Genomic DNA, 24,247 nt, shown 5'->3' on the forward strand with positions numbered 1-24,247 from the left:
CAGAGCTAGGTAGTTCCTCAACAAGTTTATAAACCTCTCCAAAGAGATAAAATAATCCAAACTCCTTGTTGAGTTCTGTCTAAAGCTTTTCAGAATATGGATATATCAAAGTGTCTGTACAATAAAAAATACATCATTTTCATAAAATTTCTGTATAAATATATCACCTTGACACGTCCCTCACAGCGATTTCTGCGTGCAAATTAAATTTTTTAAACGTGCAGCTGTCGAAACTTTGGGTTTCTCTTCATGTTTTTATTAGAAACCTTCCTTTGCAAAAGGAAAGCCTCAGACGAGAACACTTTACACAGAGCACCCTGAACTCATCTCCATAAAGTTACTGATGGAAATATTTGCAAATCACTTTGTATTTTCAAACAGGGATTGATGGAGTTGCACAGTTCTCATTCCAGTCGTCCCTGCTTGGCATCTCCTATCGCTCCCCACACGTCAAAGACAAATTCATCCGGGAAGGCAAAGTCTCCAAGAGTTTCATCCAAGGCCACCGCGAACTCGTCGGGGTTTTTCTTGTCTCTTCCAGCTTCCACAATGGTTGCAGCTGAAGAGCAACAAAACAGAATAATGGGATCAGCATCAAAGTGGCAGCTAACACACAGGGCCAAGGCAGGTTTTGAACGTCTGTTTTCACAACCTGGCAGGGTCAGCTTAAGGAGAAGCAAAGTTTACCTGCTGAATTTGGGATTTGAGGGAATTTATGTGCTTAATTCCCCCCACACTATCTACTTGTTGCTCTGATTGACAGGAGAGCTTCCTCGGAGTGCTCTGTATACATTCTTCTGTTTGTTTGGCAGAGATTTAATTTTTAATTCAATGACCTTTCATTTTAATGTTATTAAACTGTATCCTGTATTCATTACAAGAAGCGTGGGCCTAAAAACAAGGTTAAACACAACCCTCGTGTGACAATGAGACCCATGCCAGGTCATCACCAACTCCACCAAGTTTGATATGACCTTGCTGATCTAAACCAGAAGATCAGAAGGCAAACTTGAGTGTTTTTCTCCTCTAAACAACACAGAACAGATCTCAGCAAGTTAAGAGTTTAAAGTGGCCAAGCTTTTCACAGAAAGCCAAAAGGCACAGGGTTTAAACATGGAAAACAACACACAGTCTGCAAAACAGGCACATGCAACCAAGCCAGGATGGGTTTGCTAGCAACAGTCTGTGTTTTACAAGTCTAAATGTTCAAATGTTGAGTATGACCTGCATTTAAAAAGGAGTATTGGCAAATGAGCCTAGAGAAAACACTTGAGCACTTGGAATATTTTAGGAAGCGAGAATCCAAATGTGGCTCAACTAACGTGTTGTGTAGAATACAAAGAAAATTAAAATCTGATTTGCTAGGTATTGGACACAGTGTTTTTGCAACTGCCTGAAAGAGGTTGTGTCCTCAGGAAACTATGGTACAACCTCAAGCAGATTTGCTTAATTTTTCAACGTAATTTCATTTAATTTTTAATTAGCTTATTTTTGTCAACAACAAAAATCCCCCAACCAAACCAAACCAAACCAAACCGAACCAAACCAAACCAAACCAAACCAAACCAACCAAATGCACAAAATAAAGCCACAGCACCTCCAGGTAGTAAAGAGGCTGAGGCATTTATTGTGGGCCACATTACTGTCCTGCTTGGATCCACATTTTTCCACATCATTCCAAACTAAGGAGCAATTAATTTCAGTGCACGAGTTTGCTTCAGTTATTATTACCTCCAGCTTTGAAAATCATATTTAACTTATAGTGCCCTAGAGGCTGGGTAAGTTTTTGCTTTTGCCTCTGGAAAGTGAAAAGGTTATTTCTGAAAGTCTCAATCGGGTGGTTCAAACTGTGCAAAAGCAAGGGAAAGGCCTGTAACCAGAGCCAGCAAAGACCAGGAACATCCTGGTATCCAGGAAAATGAAAGCAGAGGTCTGATATGACAGAGCCAGACTGTGATATCTTAAAGCCTCCCTGATAAAAAGGAAAATAAACTTTCCCTACTCTGTAGTTTTAATAAATTTCTTTGATGTTATTTTGATGACCTGAAACTCAGCTCATCGACAGTTATAAACTTCTGCCAAACAGTATTTGCTGTTGTGCAAACTTGTAACAAGCTGTAAGCAAGCCTGAGCCATATTCCACACTGTAAACATCAACAACTGGAGTTCTGAAGAAACCTGAAGTTTTGGGTTTAACTGTGTTCAGACATGAAGCTCCAACCACAATCACAGTGTGCCAAACTACACAGAGCAGTCCAAGGAAAATATCTGTAAATCTTGACAAATAAACTGCTGTGATGGAGACAGTTCAAGTGTAACTCAGCTTGCCAGGCACCACCAGTGGTTCTCAAGGACTCTCAAGATCTCTTTCCCTGCCAGATGAAACCCTGTCCCTGTTGCATTGATTCTCTCTGCGTCCCCTGGGAAGTTCCTGGGACTCTTGATTCAGACAAGTCTGGATGGGAAATGGGCATTAAACAGGGGACTCTTGCTCCTGACAAGTGGAATATGAGGATTTGTCCTATCAGCTCATTATTGTCCTATCAGCTTATTCTCTGACATCATGGCATAAAAAGGTACTTATAGAGAAGAAATCCTGGAGATAACGAGGTGAAGAGTGTAATTGAAACTTCACAGATTTCTGGATACAAGGCAGGATATGAACTTACTCTGGATAGACAGTGGGAGAAAGTCAGAGAGAGACGAGCTGTGCAAGGTGACACGAGACCAAACATGGCAAGATATAGTTACACAAAATACTTTAAAAAGCTGCCGTGAACACAGTAAGCATCTAGACAAGTGTTTAAGCAGAGGGGGAACAAAGAATTTAGCCAGTTTTAAGATAAACTGGTCAAGAGACATGAAAGAGCCACATAACAGTGACAGCAGATAAAACAAGACCACCCAGCACTGCATCACAGTCCAACTGCCCCAGCTGAGGCCTCAGAACTGCACAGTAAAAAACTGCCATTAACAGCAAGTGTTACTTCAAACACAGTATTCCTTTAAAGGCTGAGTTTCCCAAACAAAAAACCAGAATTTAAAAACTAGCTTATACTTGAAAACAAAATCCACTAAACACAGACAATCAGGACAACTTTCAACTTAGCCAAGAAAGAACCAGAACGTCACTGCCATGCTAAAGCCTCAAACCAAAACAGCTTCATCTCGAGTGCTGTGTCCAGCTCTGGGCTCTCAGCTCAGGAAGGACATGGAGGGGCTGGAGCAGGGCCAGAGAAGAGCAACGAGGCTGGGGAAGGGACTGGAGCACAAGTGCTGTGAGGAGAGGCTGAGGGAGCTGGGGGGGCTCAGCCTGGAGAAGAGGAGGCTCAGGGGAGACCTCCTCACTCTCTGCAACTCCCTGACAGGAGGGGGGAGCCGGGGGGGTTGGTCTCTTTTCCCAGGCAACCATCAGCAAGACAAGAGGGCTGGGCCATGAGCTGTGCCAGGGGAGGGTTAGGTTGGATATTAGAAAGAATTTCTTTGCAGAGAGGGTGCTCAGCCATTGGAATGGGCTGCCCAGGGAAGTGGGGGATTCTCCGTCCCTGGAGGTGTTTAAGGACAGACTGGATGTGGCATCAGTGCCATGGGCTGGGAACCACAGCGGGGTTGGATCAAGGGTTGGACTTGATGATCTCGGAGGTCCTTTCCAACATGGTTGATTCTTTGACTCTATGATCTGCATTGAGCAGCCGCAACCAGCGCTACCGGGGCACGTCTGACGTGCTGTAATTATCAGGGCACACTCCCATCGCCAGGTCCAGCCGCTGGAATGCGATGTTCATGGAATGCCGGTTCCGCGGGAGGCTGCAGGGCCGTGCCTGCGCGTTCGGCAGCGCGGTGCTGACCCCCAGTGCCGGCGGGGCCGCACTGCCGCGCATCCCGGGAACAGATCCCTCAGGAATTCCAGGCACCCCGTGCCAAGCTGATCCCCGCCTCACTCCTTCCATGCATCCAGGAGCACTAAAAGCTGACCAGCCTTCTCCATCACCCCCCGAACACGTTCCCGTCTCCCCAGGCAGCTGCCGCAGCCCCAGGGCGGCCCCGCCGTGCGGGACAGGCGCGTTCCCACCGGGACATTTCCCACACGGAATTCCCGAGGCGATTCGAAACCTGCCAAGGCATTTAGCAGACACTTTGCCAACTTGAAGAAAACTCTGCCGGTTCTCGGGGGGGGGGGTGACGGCCTCGTGCCAAATTGTCACCACTCCCCTCCCTCTCCCCCAGTGCTTCTTGTAAGAGCTGCACAATAAGTGATTACAGGAATTTCATTCCAAGAGAATACTCTTCCACACTCAAGAGAGCCCCCAATTGTTTTCAGATTTTCTTTTTTTTTTTTTTTTAATTTCACTTCAGGCAATGTAAAAACCTGATAAATTTCTACATAAAACGTGAAAAGTTCAGCAATCTTAAAAGTGATGAAAGGAATTAGAAGTCTTGTCAGCTTTAACTGAGAAGCTCAATATCAGCCTTTCCAGAATCTGAACAAAGTAGTATGCTGGCTTTTTAAACCTAGTCCCTTCTTTAAAATAACTTCAAAGATCTTTCACAAAATCTTTATTTTCACTTTTAACAGACACATGGGGCACAAGCCATGAAAGCTACCTGCTGCCTGCCACTCTTATTATCTACCTTACACTCTTATTATCTACCTTTTCTGCCTATATCCTACACTGTAACTTCTTAACAGAAGTCTTAACAGAAACCTCAATATTTATTTAGCTGTAATGCTATTGGAAGTTTTGCCTTCACCAAAAAGGTAACAAATATTATTATTCTGTCTTGTCAGTTTAAAGCAGAAAATGAAGCATAACACTGCAGTTTCCAATATTCAGCATTACTTGTTTTAAGTTTCATGTTGAACATTATCGTATCTGGCATTTAAGGTACTATTACAAATATTATTTCTTGTTCCTTTTTTTTTAAGTACTAATACTTCTTGAAGTGGAGAAGTTTTCTCATTTAACTGGACTTGCTGCCTTTCTTTTTTTCTGGAAATTCCCATTATTCTCTCAGAGTAAATGAACAGCCACAACAATACGCCCCAGAGTGTATACAATAAAATCCTTTGGGAAATGAAAGTCTGGTGACAGAAGGAGAAGAAAACAAAAGATCCAGGGAGAATATTACTCCAGCTAAAGCATTTTGAGATAAAAACATGTATTAAATATTGCTGGGTTGGATTTGTGAATCAAGAGAAGAAGCTTGAGTGACAGCAAGGCCTTTTTGCCATCATTTTTCAACCAGCAGCATTCTGGGGTTGGATCCCATTGATCCAGGCTTCCTCCCACACAGAATTTTTGGGATCAAATACAGTCTATAACAATTCAAGACCTACTGATTTAAAAATAAATGCCACTAGTATTTTTCACTAACACTGTTTCCTGAGTTGCTCCCATTAATCCACAGTTCAAGTTTCTTTAACAGAAAAGAAAGCAGAGAATTTAAAATAACCTGAATTATCTCTCAACTGTACATTTATGTTTTAAAGAAGGCTGAAGTCAAGCCTTCACCCAATTTCTAGTGTGCCCATAAAATGGCTGAGGAACACAGTTCCAGAGCCAACTGTCCCTTCTGTGGATTGAATCCAATTTTCAGTAAAAGAGTAAAGAAGTAAAAAAGTAAAAGTGCATCCAAAAGCAGGTATATAAATCTCAGCAGCGTTTAGATCTCTGAAAATAAAAAACTGTGCCAAAAAAAAAGAAAAAAGTGCATGCATTCCCACTAATGATTTCCAAGCATTTTGCTCCAACTTAGGGATTTGTGTGTAGATTTAGTCAGTCTTTTTGCAACTATCACGATACTTAACTATGCAAAAATTAAGGGCTTTATCTCACCTTTAATTCTGTCTGTAATTTGACATTAGGGTTTCTTTTTCTTTCTTTCTAACTTGTGGCTTGAAACTGGGGCACTGTTTTAGAATTCAATCACTCCATGGAAGTGTCATTTTAACGGAGATGAAGGAGCAACACTGACATCCAAGGATTCTGACAAACAGAACTGCATGGGAGTGAGCAATGATTGAGATCTTAATCACTTGTCAGCTGCACATTGTGATGACTTGCATTTTCAACTGATCTGGCTTGAGTAATGAGTGAAATTTCGAGCTAAGTGGTGATTGGCATTCTCTGAATGAATCTTTTCCTCATATTTCATTTTCATGGATGACTGATCACATCCAGTCTATGAAAAACTGACATGTGTTAATTGAGCAGATATGTGACAGGTGATTAGCTCTCCTTTGCTAAAGAGTCTTAGAGCTGTTTAATTGTTTTTAAATTATAAAGTTTTGTCAGCACCGTTGGCCGCCGACTCTCAGATTTGAACTTCAGGATGGGGCTCCAAAGGTGCAAACTAAACCCTACAGTCTTTGATTCCTGACAGCTTTTCTTGGTTACACTCCCTTTTGGGGAGGAAAGGAAGAGATGAAGGACAAAACAACCACCCAGTTGGGAAGAAGAGAGTCTCTCTGAGAGCAAAGATCTCTTCCTTCTTTGAGTATTCTTTTAAGGCAGTCTTTGAAAGTTTCCAAACTACAGACTGAAGGAGGAAGGGCACTACATCTTTGGGGGGAAAAAAGAAAAAAAAAAAATCAAGGAATTCATGGGAAAACTCTACCAGGTGCTTGGCAATCAGCTCAGTCATATGTGTTGATAGCTGAACTTCTCAGTCTGCTGTGCCAGAGCCATCCTGTTACAGCCCTGAGAGCCAAAACCACAGGGAACAGCAGTTCCCACAGCACTGTTCTATGGACACCGAAAGCAGGACACCTCCAGCTGGTTATTCCTGTCGGGTGAGGAGCCTGGAGACCTTGGCAGTAACCTGCAAGGACAGGAGTCTCCAGAAGCCCAGCTTAAGCCGGGACTGCAACAGCTGCAGGACAAAAACAGCTCCCAGAGGGACAGCTGGCAAGAGACTCAGGGCTTTGAAGCTGGAGCCAGAGAGGGACTGAGGCACAAAGGCTGCAGGAGAGGGACAGGCCATGGAATCCTAACCTAAACATGGCTCAGTACCACACAGGGATGCCAAGAGCACATTACATGGCAGCAGCATCACATGTTAAAGTTGCTGGGAACAGGAGTTTTGAGAACTTTTATTTTCTGGGAATAAGAAAGTTTAGATGTTACTTAAAGACCACAACTCACAAGTTTTGGGGCAGCTCTGCCCTCTCTTCTATGTCAGGAAGCTCACCTCTACCTTAAACTGAAGAAAAATAGTGTTTTACCTGCAATTTTTCCTGAGAGAAAACCAGCAGAATCTGCCAATCACATGCTGGCTGGCAGGAGCAGCCACAAAGAACTTTTGGCTATTCAGATAACCTCCTTTTGTTCTCACTCCTCTGTGCTAACTGCTGCCTTTCCAACCCTGCTTCTTTGCCCTTAGCTTCATGCCAGACCTATTTTCTCTTCTGCTCTTCCTTCTCCACTTCTCTCTCACGAAAGCTTTCTTTTCAAGATCACTTTCCATTTAGTTTACCCTTTTCCTATTTCTTGGCTGATTTTTTTTTTTTTTTAGGTATTACCACAACAATAAACACCTTCCTCTTTATCTCAGGGTCAGCAGTTCCAGAAGATCCCATGAGGAATACACCAGACACAGCTGGCTACAGTGGCACTGCTTACTCAGCCAGACTGCAGCTTCTTCCCACACAAACAGAAATTCCTACTTAGTTGTTGTCAGATCAACAGAGAAAAGCAAGGACAAGTTTGGTGCACTTTTAAGGAACTTATGACACTTAGTTCTTTCATTATAAATTGATGATTCTGATAACTAGTAAACATTCTGCAAGTTTTCCCACGTTCTTCAGAATACAGGTTTTAGAGAATTTGATAAATTGTACAATTGCTCTGTCAGTTCCCTTGCTAAATAGCTGCCCTTTCACTGATGAAGATCTCAGATTCCAACTTCAGCAATCAACTGTGATGTGTCCAAGCCAAGGGGCAAAAAAGCAAATAAACTTATCCTTAAGAATCCTTAGATGTGGTACACACAAGATCCACCAGAAAACATGTGCCAGAAAGAATACAGTGTGACAGTTATGGCAAACAACTTAAAAATTCTTGCAACAGTGCGTAGATAATGTGAAGAATAGAGGATTAATTCATTACATCATAAGGATTGAAGTGGGAGGAAGATTCTTTTATCAGACACACACATTTGCAGAAATACAGGCAAGTTTTTGAGGCTGCATGCTGGACAAGTTCTGCTTCATTTACATCCAGAGACTAAACTACTCAATGAATTTTAGAGTGCATTCAGAAAATGAGAAATTGCTTAATTTTGTAGTAATGTATTTGCTAAGAACTCACCTAATTCATTATCTCTTATCCCCATGTATGTTTCAAGAAGCTCATCCACTTTATTAATTGCGTTTTCTTCAACTTCAGTTGGCTTTGTTGAAATAAAGGGAGAAAAAAAACAAAAAGTATTATTATATCCATGCAGATTTCAAAGTAACCAGCAATTTTTCAGTGATTATCCTTACTCCCATCTTGGCCACCTAGACTTACAAAATCTACAAATAAAATTGGTTATTCCACTCTCTTACCCTCTTCTCATAAACCTGAGCCTACCTCCTGCCATCAAAGGCAGGCAGCTCACACATTCAAACTAAACATCTCCTGGCAATACAGATCCTCAAACCCTCATCAGATTTAGGAGAACCCAGAATAAATAACATTTCTTCACCAAACCCTAATCCTGGTTTTACACATATTCATGCCCATGTAATTAGTCTCTCCTAACAACAACCCTTACACTGGTCCCACACACTTTGCAGTGTCAGAAATGGAACCAATTCTTCAACCACCCTCCCTTTTTCTTTCCCCTTTCCCTCTTTGGTCTACTCTACCTTAAATCCATCCAAGTAATCCATGGATTCCAAAACCTAAACTTAGGTTTTACGCTTCCAGGTTCCTCAGCCCCATCCTATCCCTGATAATCTTCAACTTCCTATAAGCATTTCTCCATGCAGAAGGTAGTCTTTGTCCCACAAGCTTTGTTAACATCCAGATTTTTCCTTCCTACCTGGTAACATCCAGATTTTTCCTTCCTACCTGGTGACATCCAGATTTTTCCTTCCTACCTTGGGGAAGAATAAATCAGGTGCCAGATAACTGAACCACTGAGGGGTCCCAAGGTAACCATACCATCTCCTCCACAGTAGCAGAGCCTTTGGTTCTCAGGCGAAGTGTTTCTCTCCCTTTGGAGATTTTTGCCTCTGTCAAAGCTCCACCTTTGGACCTTGGTTCCAGCTTTTCTAAAGATAAAACAAACAACAAAAATAAAACAACACCAAGCAAAACTAAGCATTTGGTACATCAAAATATGATGTATTGGCTTTGGTTATTACATTATCTTCATTGCTTATTCTAATCAAGATGTAGAAGTATGTAAAAATTATAAATTAACTATATTCTAAGTGTTGCTTTGCTGACAGTTTCTGGTCTTCAAACTCCAATATCTGCTCGACCTCACTGAAGCCAGGACTTCCACTGACCAATGTATCTAAGCAGGCCTATGGCATGCACTTCAATAAGTGCACCTTGTGTAATTTTATTTCCCTGTTCTACAGAAAACTGTGTTTATTCCTTAATATTAGATAACAGCTGCAAGTCACCAGCCAACTGCTGATTTATTCTGGTCTTTACATGGCAGGTTTAGCATTGCAACATTCCCATCTTTCAGTGCTGCAGTGGTGCAAACACCCCCACAAGGCAGGTCATGATGAGCCACGCTGAGCTGAGCTGAGCTGAGCTAACAATTTGATTCCCAGCAGTCACACAGGGGAAACCAACAGGAATTCAGCACCTGCTTGTCCAGCAGGACCTGGCAATCCTGCGACTCCTGTTCCTCATCTCTGGGGCTATTCTCAGCAGCTGCAGCTTAAACACTATCTTGAATAAATTTGTGCCTAAAGCCCAACTGCATCTCAGGCTGGAGGCAGGATGTTCTAACCTACTGCAACGTGCAAATTGATTTATGTAGGGTAAAAAGGTGACATGCACCTTCCAAAAATCTGCCCACAAAGCTCTGATTGCCTCTTAATTCAATGTCAGATCAAAGGTATTGCCATGAAATTAGCAGGTCTCCTTCTCTACATCACAGGCAGACTAAAAGGTATCCTAATCACCTGATTGAAGTAAATACTATTAAATAATGGCTGAAGTCATCAATCAAATGCTGATTTACCCTGGCCTTTACAAACAGGCTGTGGAACACTTTCAGCATTGAATACAAATTACAGGCTCATATTAAAAAAGGGTATTGCTGTGTTATTAATTGCAATAGAATACATATGTAATACTACTTTAGCATAATGTATAACATACACATTTAAAGTTGATACAGGAGTATCAGCTGATATCCAAACACATTAGAGATAAACTCAGAACCCCCATTCTTCACAGAAGCACCAGAAGCAGAAAGAAATCATTGCATTTCTCACATTTTCAATTTCTGCTGCTATTCTGACACCAAGTGTCAAGACTGGTGTATGACATTAGCTGTAAAATATTAACACATAAAAGAAGATTTGAAAAATAAACATTTAAAACTTTGGCTGCTGTAGGGAAGATGGTGATTTTGAATTTCCCATTATTGCAGCTGCGCAAAAGGCCTCATACAAACTTATGATTTAGCACTATTTTGAAGTTCTTATTACAGGAAAACGGTAGAAAATTTGAGGGGATATAAAAAACCTGAGATGATAAAAATGACAACTCGATCTCTGTTTTGATTCCCTGAGTTAAATATACCGGGGTTTTTTTGTTTGCTTATTTGAATTAATTATTAATTGCTTATAGAATTAATATACATAAGAATTCACAGTAGATATGCATTCCTCTTATATTTAAGTATAACATGCAGGTGGCAAGTAGAGACAGAGCTTTGCCATGTTGCTTCCTTCCAGTTCTGAGTATTCCTGCTGTATGATTAGAGATCCACAAAACAGTTGGGGAGAGGGAGAACAGACAGGCAGAGAGGCAGCAGAGGAGGTGCTCTGGGGAATCTCAGTGTTTTCTGCAGCCTGGAAAATTCTGACACACAGATCAACAGGGAATATGTATCAATAGAGGAAAAGAGGAGTTTTGAGGGTCAGCACATTAGTGAAGTGATCCACACTTTAAAAACGTATCTGTGACACAATTCCTGCACTTATTTTGCAGCATCATGCAGTGGCAAAAGAGACTGAGACTAAACCCTCCCGAGGATGACTGCTGGAGAAAGCAAGGTGGAAGAAGATCCATTCATAAATTTTCCACTTCAAAGAAAAAAAATTCATGCGCAGCTAAAAAAATAACGTGGCAGCCACGGTACCTTAGGGGCACATTCTGAAAACAAACTTACAGTGCAGTGCAATGTGGGATTTTGCTATCCAGTGAACAAGGGCACTCACCAAATGCTTTCAAAGGCTCTATCAACTCCAGCTTGAACATCTGACCTTTCTCCAGATCTTTCAGCATTTTGGCGACCTCATAATGCCGACAGTCCGACACGTTTCTGCCATTTATAGTCTCTATGTGGTCACCCACGCAGACAGTTCTGGTTTGGTCCATAAGGCTGCCTTCTTTGATTTTCTAGGATTTAAAAAGAAAAACAAAACAGAATTAGGAACGTTCCTTTAAAAGGTGACACCTTTTCAGAGGTGACGCCACAGAGTTTCGAGAACGTCAGTGAACAACATCAGTAGCACTGAGCTTGTTATTCCAGCAGTGTGATTGGTCTGTAAGATTTTCATAAAACGTATTTTGAAAAGCATTATTTTTCAAACTAAGTATTTTAATAAGCATTGAATAAAAATATCAGCAGGAAAAAAATAATGCAACTATTCTTTAGAAATTAAGGGTTCTGAATAAGCTAATATTTTTTATGCTTTAAAACTGAACACAGGACATGTCACTAATGTGAATGTTTAATCAATTTTTGGGGGGTTATTTTGATTTAATAGCTTGACAAGCATAGGAACACAATTTTTCTCTTATCAGGTATAGTCCAGGGACATGAAATAGGTGTGTTGTATAGTAAAAACTACATACTATAAAAGGGTCAATCTCAATAAGATCCACTTCTAGTGATAAAACTGCCATTTTCCCCATCAAGCTATACAGCTGTATCTCAAAGGATTTCCTCTGAAATAATAAAGAACAAGAAAATCTTCTAAATGCCACCTCATGGAAAACACACACGGTCTAAAGGTCGTAACAGAAGTCAGCATTTATAGGTTTTGTGAAGTGGAACGTAAAAAGTGAGGGGGAAAAAAACCCTTTAAAATAATTTATCACACTTAAAATTTCAGTGATTGTTTACTGTTGTTACGTACTTGTTATGTATTTGTTCCTCATGTGCATACATCACATAAGCCGTCGTTCTTTGGCTATTTAAGAGAAAAGCTGTGACACAGTAGAATATCTTATATTTAGCAGAGATACGAATTCCATTTGAATGTGTTCCTGAATAACAATCTTTTCAACAAAGCCTGACGTTGTTCAGGCTGAGTTTGACTGAGGTAACAGGGAGACAAAGCACACAAACATATTGCCACCTACTGCAGTGACACCCGGCCCAGCTGCACAACCATCCCCAAACCTGCTCCCGCTCCGCGCGCGCGTGTGTGAGCCCACACATGTGCCTCCATCTGAGAGGCAGTGGGAAGTGTGAGAGCACTGCTAGAATGCACTGCCACAGTTTGAAGCTTCAGGATGAGTTTAACTCTTTCCAGCACTTTTTTCTTTAATCTAGATCAAAACCAAACTTGTGCGCTGTAAACCACCTGCGACTCCTGGAACGCTTCCGCCAGCGCTGCCTCCGTTCAATCCTAAACATCCCCTGGTCAGATGATGTGACCAACACATCTGTTCTAGAGCAAGCAGCAGTCACAAGCATCGAGGCCATGTTGATGAGAACACAGCTGTGCTGGGCAGGGCACGTCTCAAGGATGAAGGACCAACCACCCCCTCCCTAAGATCTTGCTCTATGGTGAACTTGCCACAGAAGAGAAGATACAAGGACTCCCTGAAACAACATCTCAGCCTTGGCCAGATTGATCAACAGAACTGGTCTACTCTGGCCTCTAACCGGGAGGTCTGCAGACACCCCATCTATAACTCTGCTGATGCCTTTGAGAACGCAGCAGGATCACTCTGGAGGAGAAAAGACAACACAGAAAGAATCGTGTCTTGCAGAATTTCCCACCTAAGGAGTCTTTCTGCTGTGCCTTTTGCAACCAGACATGTCTGTCTCATACTGGCCTTTTTAGCCACCAGCGTGTTTGTAACAAACGTGGGTAGAGCCCTTCCCAAATCTTGGTTTGTGAAGCCCAGCCATGATGATGATGAGATCAAAACCAAGTAGAAGCCTCGTGGTGAATGAAGAGGTGGGTGTTGCACACACGCCAGAAACCAGGCACCAAATGCATTTCTTATCACCAGGATTCAAAAGAGTGCCCCCCAGACTTCAGTTAATGTTTGGTCTACGTGTTGAACTCCTATTCATTTAGTTGCTCTTCTTTCCTTGGATCCCAACAATAAAACTGTTTCAGCAATATTCACTGGCTGTTATTTGTGTCATATCAAACATTTTTTCCCTATGACTTAGTTTTTATCATCACTCCAAGTGATCTGAGACAGCAGAGCAGCATTGTCACAGCAGTTAAGGTGCAACTGCTAGGCCTGTATTTCAAGTGCTCTACAAGTCCAGTGAAAAGCTGTGAGGATCTACATTTCCTGTGTAATGTCTATTCCTTTTGATAATGTCTCCTTATACACCTCTCAGCCACACTTCAAGTTCTTCTGCTATTCTTTGAATGCTAATTTGATTCCACAATACTTCTTCCCATCTGGCCATGTACCCCAAAACCAAATTTGTGAAAAGAGAATGACACCAAGTTTTGTTCTTGGCATGGCAAAATAACATTAGATTTCACAGGAAAAGAACCTGCAGTTCAGAGTGTCAGATTTGAAACTGGCTGGGTTATATCTCAGATGTAGAAAGCACCCCGTTGTTCAAAATGCAATAAAATTACTACAGCCCATAACAACTTTCAACAACCCACCAATCAGTAAACTTAATATTAATTTTTAAGTAAGACTGGAACATAGTAAGTTTTCAAGGAAAATATATGTATATAAACAAAAACAATTCTATCAAACTTTAGAGTAGAAACAGCTTAGTCTCTGCTTAGTCATTCACCTAGACAACCAAGTATAACAAAGATACAGCTTTGACTTTTGCATATGTGTTTCCTATGCTGCTTTTAAAGATCCATTCTCTACTTGTGCAACAACAAAGTTCCTGGAAACTTCCTAAAATTGATGCATTTCCATGAAGACCACACCATTTTCATGACAATGCTTATTATTAAACCAGTACGAGGAAAATCGTGTTTGTTCAGAGAAGTTTTACCCGATTCACTGGAAATCACAGCTTGCCTTGCTAATGTGGTGAGGGTTTTCCAGTCTGCTCCAATTATGCAGTATTCTGTGTGCTGGCTGCTCTCTCCCTGTGTTACCAACCAAGCACAGAGAGGGTTTCACTGCACAGTGTTGCACACGTGAATGCTGAGCACCGAAGCACTGCTGTCGATGCCTCCTTTTAAAATGCCACATAAGCAGCAGCACGACTGAATGGTATGGGCTGCGTGGATGCCGTCACCAGAAATGCACACTTCTGTGTCTTTAAACATAAAAAACGAGGCTGTGGTTTTGCCAAAATGCTCACTGAAACCTCCACTGCAACTTGACTTTCTCAAACGCGATCAATTTTTTCCACCACGACGACGAGCGAAGTGATTTCTAAATCGTGTCTTGTTTTATATCCACAGCAGCGAAGGAATGAACAGAAAATACAAGCTCTCCTCACAAGAAGCTCTGTTTACAACAGCAAAGAGAACAGCAATTGGGGCAGCAGTGACCGAAGATAATTGCCAATGCCTCGCTAATAGTGGATAATTGGAGTAGATTAGAGCAAAGAATCTAAAAAAGGCAGAAAATGTGATTAAGGTTCCTAACACCTAGTCTAACAAGAAGGGTAGCATCATTTCCTCAGCCTCTACTTGCCTCAAAACATACTATCTGTAGGTCCTCCAGAAGAGGAGAAGGGAAGCAATTATGATTAACATGTTGTGCATGTTACTGCCCATAGTTGCTACTCAAGTTAATTGTGGTAAATTGTGTTAATTCATATCCTTTTAATTCACACTACCTAAGGCAACAATACTGGAAAGCTGAAAAAGCACTATACTTGCCCCTATTCTAGTACAGCACAAAGGCTCCTGCCCTGTGAACAGGCAAAGACTGAAAGAACATGATCTCATTATCACATGAGCGTTCTATAAGCACCTAATCAATGACATCAGGAAATCACTTTAAAATAGGAGGGGGCAGATGCAAGCAGGATCTAACACCCACCACCTCAGGGTAGGTCGGGAAACACAATGGTCACATTGTAAAGCTGATACACATTACAGAAGCAATGAACAAAGGAACTAATTTTGAATGACATGCTGCACAGAAATAGCTGAGCTAATCTTGAATGATGTACCTAAAGAAAAGCAACTTTATCCTTTACTTACCATATTTATGATAATAAAAGATTTCATAGTCCTGAAGGATCATTAAACCAATAATCACCCTTTTATAGTAACAGAAGCTTCTACAGAACAAAGTATTTCACTGGTAATTCAGCTTACCTTTATAAATGCACAGCCAGTCCCATTGTCTGTAATAGTAAGTCCCAGCAAATCCTCAGTTTTAAGAATTTCCACTTCTTTTCGTTGTCCCTTCACGTGGGCAAATATGAAATCTTCAAGGCCAATTTGTGCACCTAAGAGCTTGTCCATGTCAACTTTATAAGTGTTCAAAGTGCAAAACATGATCTGTGTGGGAGGAAAGCAAACACATTAACAGCATATTAGGTTTGATGAGCTTGATAGGAAGATAAAATGAGAGCATGGTGCTGGCCTCTGACAGATCCACAGGTGAAAGGAGGATATCTGTCCTTCTCCAGCTGTCCCAGGAGAGGTGACAGCCTCCACACATGACATGACAGAATCCACAGGATTCAAAGATCACTAGGGACTACTTAAAACACAATTGATTAAAAGCAGTTTAATGGGGGAAAAAAAGAGCTTATCAAAACCAAACAGTCATGAGAGAGCATGAAATGTTTTGTATTGCTCCATGTGTTCCCCCATGAGCTCAGAGCACATTGCCTTCAATGGGTTTCCTTAGTTCCTACCCTCCCTCCAGCATGACTTGGGGTCATCCCTGTCCCAGCTTAGTAAAAGCAAGGCTTAATAAAAAGGGCAAATTTCTTCTTTATGAATCAGCTTCTCTGAGGGATTCTTTTTCTCCCTACATTTATGGTAGTTCTTCAACAGGGAGGCTGATTGTCCTGGGCACAGGGAGGGTGAGAGCAATCCAGCTGTACTGCTTAGGGAGAGAGATGATGCTTTTGCCCCCCACGGTGCTGCACGAAGGAATTTGGCCATTCCAGGCAGGCTTTGGGCTTTCTGCTCTTATAGGCTGTCCTGAACAACCCAGTCAAAACAGAAAAACCCAAACCCAGCATCCCCCTCGCAGCTCTAGTAACTACACCTGCCCAATGCCTTTCCAAGCTGAAGTGGGGGCCAAGGGATTCCACAGCTCCTCCTGCACAGCAGCCAAACCAGAGGAACTCTGTGCTCCAAGAGAAACCTGGAGAATCCCTAAAACCTACTTGACCAAGGCAAAGAGTACCCCCAAAGATCATCTTTTACATGCAACTGGAAGCAGAGGAAGAGGAGGAGACTTGCCACTCCGTTTGTCCCTCCAGCACGGGTGGCAAAGGCACAGCAGCAAACCATCCCACAGAGGCTCTGCTGCCAGCAACGTGCACACGGATCTGACAGGACAACAGATAAGGGCAGATACTTTTCCACTCCCTGCCTATATGTGCTGGATGTTATTCTCCTTCAGAGTGCACCTTGGACCCCCCTAGCGCTCCAGCCCCAAATTAGGAAGTGGAAAAAGCAGTGCCAGCACATTAAAAGGAGTACACAGTGGGAAGCCAGCCTAGCATTCAAGAAAAACAGCAGCAGGATGTCACCCCGTGTCCTTCATCTGTGCCACCACTCAGGTGGCAGGCCCTGGAGAGCAGTCAGCTGCCCAAAAAACCAGGCACAGAGCTGGGCCTGTGGCCTGCTGAACCCTGCCGGGCTTTGCCGGAGAGGGAGGGTCTCTTGCCTTCCCAGCTTCCCTCACTATCCTCATAAAACATACAGGTTTTCCCACACTAGAACACTTCAAATGCCTTTTCTTTCTTTCTGGCATCCCCTGGAGGACAGCAGAAAAATGTTTCTGGAGGGAGGTCTTGCTTAGTTCGTTTTTAAAAACAAAATAAACAAAAAACCCCCCACCAAACAGCCTGGCTTCAAAGGCTACTTGCTTATCTCACCTAATCCATCCACTGCAATCTAACACCTTATTTAACAATGAAAGTTGTAACAGCACACCCCTAACACACATTAGTTTTATTTGCTTAGGTAATGCAATGTTTTTCAGTCAAACAACAGTGAAGCAGTAATAACACCTAGAGAACTTAACCTAGTTTTAAGTAGGAAGTTGCATTCTATTTTGTAAATAAGAATAATCTCTAAGCATAAGCTTTTTTTTTAAAAAAGAATTCAATTCGAACAGATAACATCAAGTTCACACACGCATCTTCTCTCTCAAGCTACATAACTTTGCCAGTTTAAAACGGCAACTCAGTTCTTTGTTCATTGTTCTCACAATGAACAACAAGCAGTCTTTACATTTTAGACATTAGCATCCTTCATCTGACCTTGTCAAACAGACAATCATCTAGTAAATACTGTCACACCTTTGAATAGATAAAATTGGCAACAGAGCGGAAATGTGATATTTAGAAACTCGATCCAGAGCTTCTCTTTTTAGACTTTCATCTGGATGGCATTCCTACTACAGCCTATAAGTCTGCAGAATTTTTTGTGAGTCAGTTCTGTGCTAACCACAAGGCTGAGAGAGCATCAGCCGGTCAAAAATAAAACTTAAATCATTCTTCATCCTCTTTAGTGAACAACTGCTTTTTCTTAGAACAAATACATGCAAAGAGTAATGTACTAAAGATGTATCTCTCCAGGATAATACACCATTACACCATCTACCAGTTACAGCACAGCTTTATTCGTACACAACTGAGACCTGCGAATTCAAAAATTATATTTTTGGTGGGTTTTACATAAGTTTAATACTGGTACCTAATAACAGATTATATACTTAAATACTTAAATAACAGCTTCCACTCACTCCAATTTTGGTACAATTTAACAGTAATTTTCTCATCCAAAAATGATGCAAGAAAAAATTCAATGTGCAATTTTCATTGTTAAGTCTTTCCTCTCCTTACCCTAAACCTTCATATGCATTTGATCTTTAACTCAGCATACCAGTGCTGTGATATTTCATGCCAACTTTAGCAAGATATTATAAATCAGAACTGTTACATCAATGCCAGAGTATCTAGGATACCTCCTTCACCCAGAGTTATCTTGTGCAGCACACAGAACAAGGAAATTCCATTCAGTGACAGGATCTGGGGGCTTGTGCACAACCTTATAAAATAGATTATAAAATGGATTATTTCCTGCATCAGTATTTTCAATTGGAAGAGACCACATTAGCCAGTAAAAAACAGGGTTGCACTGTGTGTTATATAAAGAAACTGTATTAGCTCAGAGGGTTACATGATGTGTTATATAAAGTATATATGCAGCACCATACTGCATATCCTATATATTTATTATGTTCTCATCTTCCCTATTAAGCCTACACCTTGAGATCTCAGATAGCTTTACAGAGGAGATCATAATCTCCTTCTCTGTTTAAGAGGTAGGGAAATGGGAAATCTAATTCTGAGCAAGATGTGACACCCACTGACACCAACTCCTCCAAGTTCTACTGTGCTTTTGGTACTGCATCAGGTCTGCAACTTTGCCTCCCCAAATACATTCAAAAGTTTTATAAAATAACCATTCGCTTTGGGGTTTTTTTAAACCCAGAGCACACATATATGAGTTCTTCTATACCATTATTTCCATACTCGTATTTCAAATACTTTCAATTAAACTATTTGAAAAAGACACCATTAACACAGCAAGCATCACGCCTAATACATTTAAGTGACATTTAAGCACTGCTTAGGGAAACAGCAAGCAAACAATTGCTGCCATAGGGCTGGGAGGAGGTGGTTTGTAGGGAGTGTTTGCTCACAGAAGCATTCAATCTGTAGGCGAGATTGTGAGCACAATTTGTTTCAACGGATAAGCAGATACAATAAAACTTCCAACACTGTGGTGATGAGGATGAAGATTTCACAAGCTGACCCTTTTCTCTAAAACACACTTTAGATTTAGAAGGGCAGTTTTGTTCAGAAACCTAAGTTTCAGCAGTGGCTTGTTGGTTGGTCAGCAGTCTTCCATAAAAGTTTAAATTGAACAGGTTTAAATCAAACACTTCTAAGAAAGTTGAATGTGGCACAGCCTCACAGTGTACTGTTCAGCATGAGGAGGCAAGGCCTGTGGAACAACAGCCCACACATAAGCTCAGGAGCTGACTCTTATTATTGGAAGAGACAGAGGGAGCTGCATTTCTGCCCTTAGGGCTGCCAGAAAGGGCTCTCTTTTCCTGTATTCCCCTCGTGAAGCAAAATTCCAGCTACTGTGAAAGAAACCCCAACCTCCACTGGCTCTTGAGAGACACACCCACTGAGCATTCAGCTCACCTCAGCAGCCCCACCACACTTCACCTTTCCAAGCACCCAAAATCATCAGAAGCACCAATTAGGAGTACACAGCCCAAAAATCCATATAGCTCCTGTGGTTTACCATTCCCTCCTCATCTGATCAAGAAACAGCCTTGCTACAGCTGCACTTTGATATCCACGTTCTCAGTGCCTGATTAGCTACTCTGAATGCTTTAAAGCCCTACCATGTGCTCTCACAGGAGCACACCACCACCAAATGCTTTAACAGACCCACATTGTCCTTCAGTCAGTGCTGATTATTTATCATACAGGTTGCACTTAGCACTTTCACCCTTACAGGGAACATAACATTCCCTGTTACATTTCCCAATAGTCACAGTGGAGGGGTAATCCTAAATGGCCAAGACTACAGATAAATACTTTTTCCAACTCCTTTTCCTACTTCATCCTCCATAGAAAAAATAGAGGGAGATACTTCTATTACTCGTGCAAACAGAAACACACATGTGTAGTTAGTTAAGAATTGCATCTATCCATATATTTTTTTAGATCTGTGCTTGCTTGTTGAAAGCCTGTTGAAGCAATTAAGTTAAAAGACAGGAACAATGTGATCTACCTCGAACAGCACTCATACTAATGATGGAGGTAATCCATTGCTAGAAACCACGTCCACTCCTCCTCCTCCCTGTGGAAAGAACATTAACACTGCACCAGGAAAAGAAGAAATGCTGGTCATAGCAAAAGACAGAGAGGCAGGCAGAAAGGCAGGCTAAACATCAGATTCAAGAGGGATAAGTGAGATATATTCGCCTAGGAAGGTGGATGAAGAATAAAATACCTAGACAAGAAAGGATGAGTAGCAGCTCAGAAAGCTGCTGTTATGTCTCACTCCTCCATAGACACCCAGCAAACACCACAGGAGTGAAGGAGCAACCCCTTTGAAGCATCTCCTGTCTTGCCCTGTCCCCATCTGACCCTGCCCAGGATCCAGGTCTGCACAGAAGTTTCTGTCAGTGTCTGTGCAACAAAAACCGTGTTTTATATAAACTCTCTGTCACCGTTGGCAGTCAGTCACAGAACCTGGAAAGGATTCTCCAGCAGAAGCTGAACTCAGCTGGTCCTGTGAGATGTGATCCAAAGAGGGAATGAGGTGCTGTAACCACGCAAAGTCAAAAGGAAAAGTGACAGATTACAAGTGTAGCTCATTCTCAATCTTATTAAAACGCTCAGGCAGGAATTTATCCAAAAATGCACACCCTTGCCTACACTCCACTGAACTCACAGATCATATTAAATGTATTCACTTCTGCAAAAGTTCTCTGAACAGTCTCCACACCGGTCTCTGCCCCTCCCTTCCCCCTCACTCTTTTCCACCTCAGTCACTCCCAGGCAGAGATCCCTGTGATAGTGCCTGTTTCCAAAGGCACTCCCAGGCAGAGATCCCTGTGATAGTGCCTGTTTCCAAAGGCAGTGGGGTGGGCACTGCCCACAGGCTCCAGCACAGCGAGGTCACAGAACCTGCCCTGCACAGGGACCACCTACAAACAGCATCTGAGCACCTCAGTGTCTGTCAGCTTGATGAGATGTAGCTTCTGGCATTATTCTTTACACCAGACTACCTGTCCAAAAGAAGCTTTACCTAACAGAAAATACCATTTAAAATAAATTCTAATAAATTCAGACTCCATGGCAGTTCTTGCTGTTCACTGATCTATTCTGGCCCTCTGGCCTAGGTTCTTCACTCTGCTGAGCCACCTTCACAACAGGAAATATTTTTGATCATGATTTGCATCTCGTACAACTTAGTTTCTTAAAGCCAGCTGAATTTACAGAATGAAAGATTTAAAGTTCAGTGCCTCCAGAAATAACTGTCCATCAATTTCTACCAGCAACCACATTAAAACAAAATAAAACAAACAAACAAACCACAACAGAAAGACCCAAAAAGCCACACATAGCAATGGAACAGCAGAGAGGAAAAAGAAATAAGAAACTTCTCTAGTTTGGCACAAGGCTGGCAATACATGCCCATGAAACATGTGGTGCTTCCTCTAAAACCTTTGAGGGTGTCAGATTATACATTTAGCAGGAGAAACAGGAGAGCACCATTCATACAAAATTAAGTTTCCTTGTGAATGAACACTGTTCTTTCTCCAGTCAGTGGAGCCGAAATTTCAACAGTGAAAGGAAGAAAACTAAAATAGAAGACAATCTGGCAATTAGGAGAACTGGAGAGTAAAAGGTCTGAGATGGAACAGAACAAAAGGGGAACAGCAGCTCAGTATGGAAAGAAAACAAAGCAGCGGAAGGTCAGAAAGCAGCTGGGAGGATCTGGAAAATAGGTGCATTGCCTGGCAATGGCACTGGTACCTCTTAATTACTTAATGCAACAGCGACTGGTTAAACTGTACCCACCGCCACTGCCACTTTTCCTTTACAATGTACTGTTTGAAATGCTGCTACCTCAGGCCACAGCAAACTCTCAGAACTTGACAACTTTTAAAAATGCCAGTAACAAAGAAGGGAACAAGTAAAGCTGTACAGCCACACGTAGGCGTAATGAAATGTTAGCACTTTGTTTCAGTTTCCCACTCAGAGGTCAAGGTTCACAGAACCACGTAGGAAGAACTTGATAGGGCCACTACCTTTTAACTAAGAGAAAACAATGCATTTACAAATACAAATGAATCATTATCCAAACAAATGTTTAGAACGTGGCTCAGGAAAAAAAAAAAAAAAAAAAAAAAAAAAAAAAAAAAAAAAAAAAAGAAAAAAAAGATCAAAAAGGCAGCAGCGTTAAAAAAAAAAAGAGTTTGTTACAGACTCAAATAAAGGTTGGACTTGACGATCTCAGAAGTCTTTTCCAACCTGACTGATTCTATTAAAAATAATTACCTGATAATTATATACCTGATAAAGCAGAAAACTTTCCAAACATCACACCGCAGACCTCTCGGTCAGGAGGACCGCTGCTGTTTCCGTCCGTGTCTTTCCCCGAGCGGTAACTCGGAGCAGCAAAGGGAACGTCTTTCCTCGCAGAAGAGGCGCAGCAGCCGAAGCTGCCCGCGGGGGCGGCCGTACCTGCGCGGGGTCGATGCCGAAGGCCTGGCCGATGCTGCCGTACAGCTCGCGGGCGCTGCCGAAGCCCTCCACGCGGCCCGTGGGGCTGCCGTGCGCCAGCTGCGTGTGGAAATGCAGCCGCGACGGGGACGGGGCCGCCGCGGGGGACGGGGCCGGGGCCGGAGCCGCCGCCGGGGACGGGGCCGGGGCCGGAGCCGCCGCCTCGCTCTCCACCAGCTTGAAGGTCTCCTTGGACTTGTCCTTCTTCTTCTTGCTCCGCAGCCCCAGCGGCATCTTCCACGCTCCGGCCGCTGCCGCCCGCGCTGGACTCTGCCCCCGGCGCGGCACCGCCCCGGCCCGCGGCCATCGCGGCCGCCAGGTGCGGCCCCGCCCCGACACACAGCCGGCCCGCGGAGCCCGGCCGACCCTCAGGGTGAGCCCCGGGCCGAGCCCTCCTGGCCGAGCACCAGGCTGAGCCTTCCCCGCCCAGCACCGCAACAGCTGCGGCCGCGGAGCCCGCCCGAGCCTCAGGGTGAGCCCCGGGCCGAGCCCTCCTGGCCGAGCACCAGGCCGAGCCCTCCCCGCCCGGCCCCGCAACACCCCCGGCCCGCGGCCGCAGAGCCCGCCCGACCCTCAGGGTGAGCCCCGCGCCGAGCCCTGCCCGCGTCCCGACCCTGCGGCCTCAGCGGGGGCGTTCGCCACCTTCCCCCTCGCTAGTTCAGGAAATAGCGAAGATGTTCACCTGACAGGAGACAGCTGTGCTCCAAACTACACTCACCTCAGTGGAATGGCCCTGTTTTCACTGGAGTACTCACTAGTTCAGGAATTAGCCAAGTACTAAGTATTTACTAGTATTTACTAGGTTTATATCCAGAATATAAAAGAAACCATGTATTATAAGGACTTCAGCCAACCCCTGCTTATTTACCACAGCTGTACACAGAATATCTATGAATCTTTAAGGGCTAATAAAGCAACAGCCATATAAGCAAAGTTTAGGAGCCTTCTTATTTCCAGCTTTGACACACCAGGAATTAACGCAGAAATATTGGAAAAGTGTAACATCTAATAAATTTGAAATGTTTCCTTTGCTACCATGGAATAGAGGAACGTATTGTTCAGTTAGATGTTCACATCACAGGAGACAGCTGTGCTCCAAACTACACTCACCTCAGTGCAATTGTTTTCACTGGAGTACTGAATCCACTGCAGATGTGAAGAGTGCAAATTTCATGAGGTGACATCCAGCACCTCTAAAGGAATCGGCTATGAAGCTGCAGAGAGAAGCAGCACTGCCTTACCACATCATCTTTCAGAATAAAAAAGACAAACCACTGCAGAGAAAAAGGATTCTGGCACATGGAGTCAGACCGGGCAGGCACAGAGAATGAATTACTATGAGGCAACCCAGAGTCAAAAGTTCTGA

The 24,247-nt window shown here is 42.9% G+C and overlaps 1 protein-coding gene across 1 annotated transcript; it reads right to left on the minus strand.

The window, feature by feature from the left end:
* Window positions 1-234: 234 nt before the first annotated feature.
* Window positions 235-23,171, minus strand: GIPC2 (GIPC PDZ domain containing family member 2). The gene is made up of 6 exons (XM_027744043.2): window positions 22,843-23,171; window positions 15,689-15,874; window positions 11,399-11,579; window positions 9,150-9,259; window positions 8,310-8,391; window positions 235-559 (listed from the first exon to the last, which is right to left on the minus strand). Exons 1-6 carry the CDS (start codon window positions 23,113-23,115, stop codon window positions 405-407), a joined length of 987 nt encoding a protein of 328 aa, XP_027599844.2. The 5' UTR covers window positions 23,116-23,171; the 3' UTR covers window positions 235-404.
* Between the last annotated feature and the right edge of the window lie 1,076 nt (window positions 23,172-24,247).

Source organism: Pipra filicauda, unplaced genomic scaffold (assembly GCF_003945595.2).
Source record: "Pipra filicauda isolate LSUMZ 115617 unplaced genomic scaffold, ASM394559v2 scaffold36_size6622888_pilon, whole genome shotgun sequence".
NCBI classification, from domain to species: Eukaryota; Metazoa; Chordata; class Aves; order Passeriformes; family Pipridae; genus Pipra; species Pipra filicauda.

What these genes read in the sequence shown, in the direction of transcription:
- GIPC2 (XM_027744043.2), bottom strand. Translation starts at nt 23,115, where the DNA reads ATGCCGCTGGGGCTGCGGAGCAAGAAGAAGAAGGACAAGTCCAAGGAG. An exon ending in AGAGCCTTTGAAAGCATTTG is followed by an intron (nt 9,260 to 11,398) that starts GTGAGTGCCCTT and finishes TTTTATCTTTAG; the next exon opens with AAAAGCTGGAACCAAGGTCC. An exon ending in CTGCTACTGTGGAGGAGATG is followed by an intron (nt 8,392 to 9,149) that starts GTATGGTTACCT and finishes ATTTCAACAAAG; the next exon opens with CCAACTGAAGTTGAAGAAAA.